This window comes from Castanea sativa, chromosome 8 (genome assembly GCF_040712315.1).
Source record: "Castanea sativa cultivar Marrone di Chiusa Pesio chromosome 8, ASM4071231v1".
Classification (NCBI taxonomy): domain Eukaryota; kingdom Viridiplantae; phylum Streptophyta; class Magnoliopsida; order Fagales; family Fagaceae; genus Castanea; species Castanea sativa.
The window spans coordinates 36,749,673-36,751,228 of NC_134020.1; the positions used below are offsets into that span (position 1 = coordinate 36,749,673).

Sequence of the window (1,556 nt, forward strand, 5' to 3'; positions counted from 1 at the left end):
CGCCATTTTCCACTCTTCTTCTTTATCACTACCATGTTAGCTAGCCACTTAGGGTAGAACACCTCCTTTATGGCTCTAGCCCTCTTAAGTTTGAGTACCTCTTCCTTGATGGCGTCGAAGTGTTCCTTGGATGAGTGCCAAGGTGGTTGCTTTTTTGGGGCGACAGATGGATTGACATTTAAACGGTGGTAGATGAAGTCCGGATCCACCCTTAGGGCCTCGTAAGGGCTCCATGCAAATACATCATCATTTCTTCTAAGAAAATCTATTAGCTCATCCTTCTCCTGATGAGGGAGTTGAATTGACTTGAAAGAACTTCTCCTCATCATCTCTAACAATAACCCTTTCCAGTTACTCACACTCCACCTCACTTTCCATCACATCCATGGATGACGTCGGCGCCTTTAATTGCTATAAACTCTGCCTGCCAGGGGCCAAGGGCTCTCTTTCGGCTTGATTTCTAATTACAGCCACCAAGTATTGTTTAGCCATAGATTGGCTTCTCACCAGCTCTTCGATCTAATCCCCAGATGGATACTTTACTTTCATGTGTAGGGTGGAGGGGACGGTCCCCATAGCATGAAGCCAGGGCCTCGCCACAATGACGCTATAAGGGGAGTAGGCATCCACCTCCACTACTTCTAATCTTGCCTGCACGGGCAGTCTAATTTGCCCCTTTAGGATAACAATCTTTCCATCGAAGCCCACCAAAGGGGAATCATATCTAGTTAGGTCATCTGGCCTTAGTTTCAGCCCTTTGTATAGGTCAGGGTACATGATTTCTGCGCTACTGCCCTGATCTACTAGCACCCTCTTGACATCATATCCCCTAATTTGTAGGGTAACCACTAGGGCATTGTCATGTGGTTGTGAGGTTCCAACTTTATCTTCGTCAAAGAAGCTCAAGGCTGGTCCGACCTCCACCCTGCTCTTCTTCGGACTAGGGGTTAAGTTCTCGGCAAATGGCCGATCTATGGACATTACCCTGGATGGAAAGAAGCCAATTCTCCTCGGAGCAGAAAGGATTACGTTAATTATACCCAGTGGGGGTTTTGAAGAAGCATCTCTATGCGCTCTTGGCCTAGGATGGCAGCCTTATTCATTAGGTTGATACAGGAATCGCCTCAACTTTCCTGCCTACACCAGCTGCTCCAGATGGTTCCACAAAGTCCTGCAGTCCTCGGTGGTATGCTCACGCTCTTGGTGGTATTGGCAGTAGAGACTCTGGTTATGCTTTGCGGGGTCTCCTCCCATCTTATTTGGTCACTTGAAGTATGACTCATTCTTAATCTTTTCTAAGACCTGGTGCACGGGATCTTGGAGCACAATACTAACTGCCTGGGTAACAACAGGACCCGAGGGCCTAGGGAAATCCCTCCAAGGTCTGTTGTTATTATATCAGTCCAACCTGAAATCCCTCCTCTTTTAGGGGATCACCTTAGCCTTTCCTTTTCCTTGCTGCTGGTCTTTTTCGAACCGCTTGTACTTATCAATGCGATCCATGAGTTGGTGCACGGTCCCAACGGGCTTTCTTGTCAAGGACTTCCTCAAGTCAT

At 47.6% G+C, this 1,556-nt stretch overlaps 1 protein-coding gene across 1 annotated transcript; it reads right to left on the reverse strand.

Annotated features, from left to right (window-relative positions):
• Positions 1 to 519: 519 nt before the first annotated feature.
• Positions 520 to 981, reverse strand: LOC142606265 (uncharacterized). Its single transcript, XM_075777647.1, has one exon. The coding sequence runs from the start codon at positions 979 to 981 to the stop codon at positions 520 to 522; it is 462 nt and encodes a 153-aa protein (XP_075633762.1).
• Positions 982 to 1,556: the final 575 nt, after the last annotated feature.

Excerpts from the sequence above, each read along its gene's own strand:
- LOC142606265 (XM_075777647.1), bottom strand. The coding sequence starts at position 981 with ATGTCCATAGATCGGCCATTTGCCGAGAACTTAACCCCTAGTCCGAAG.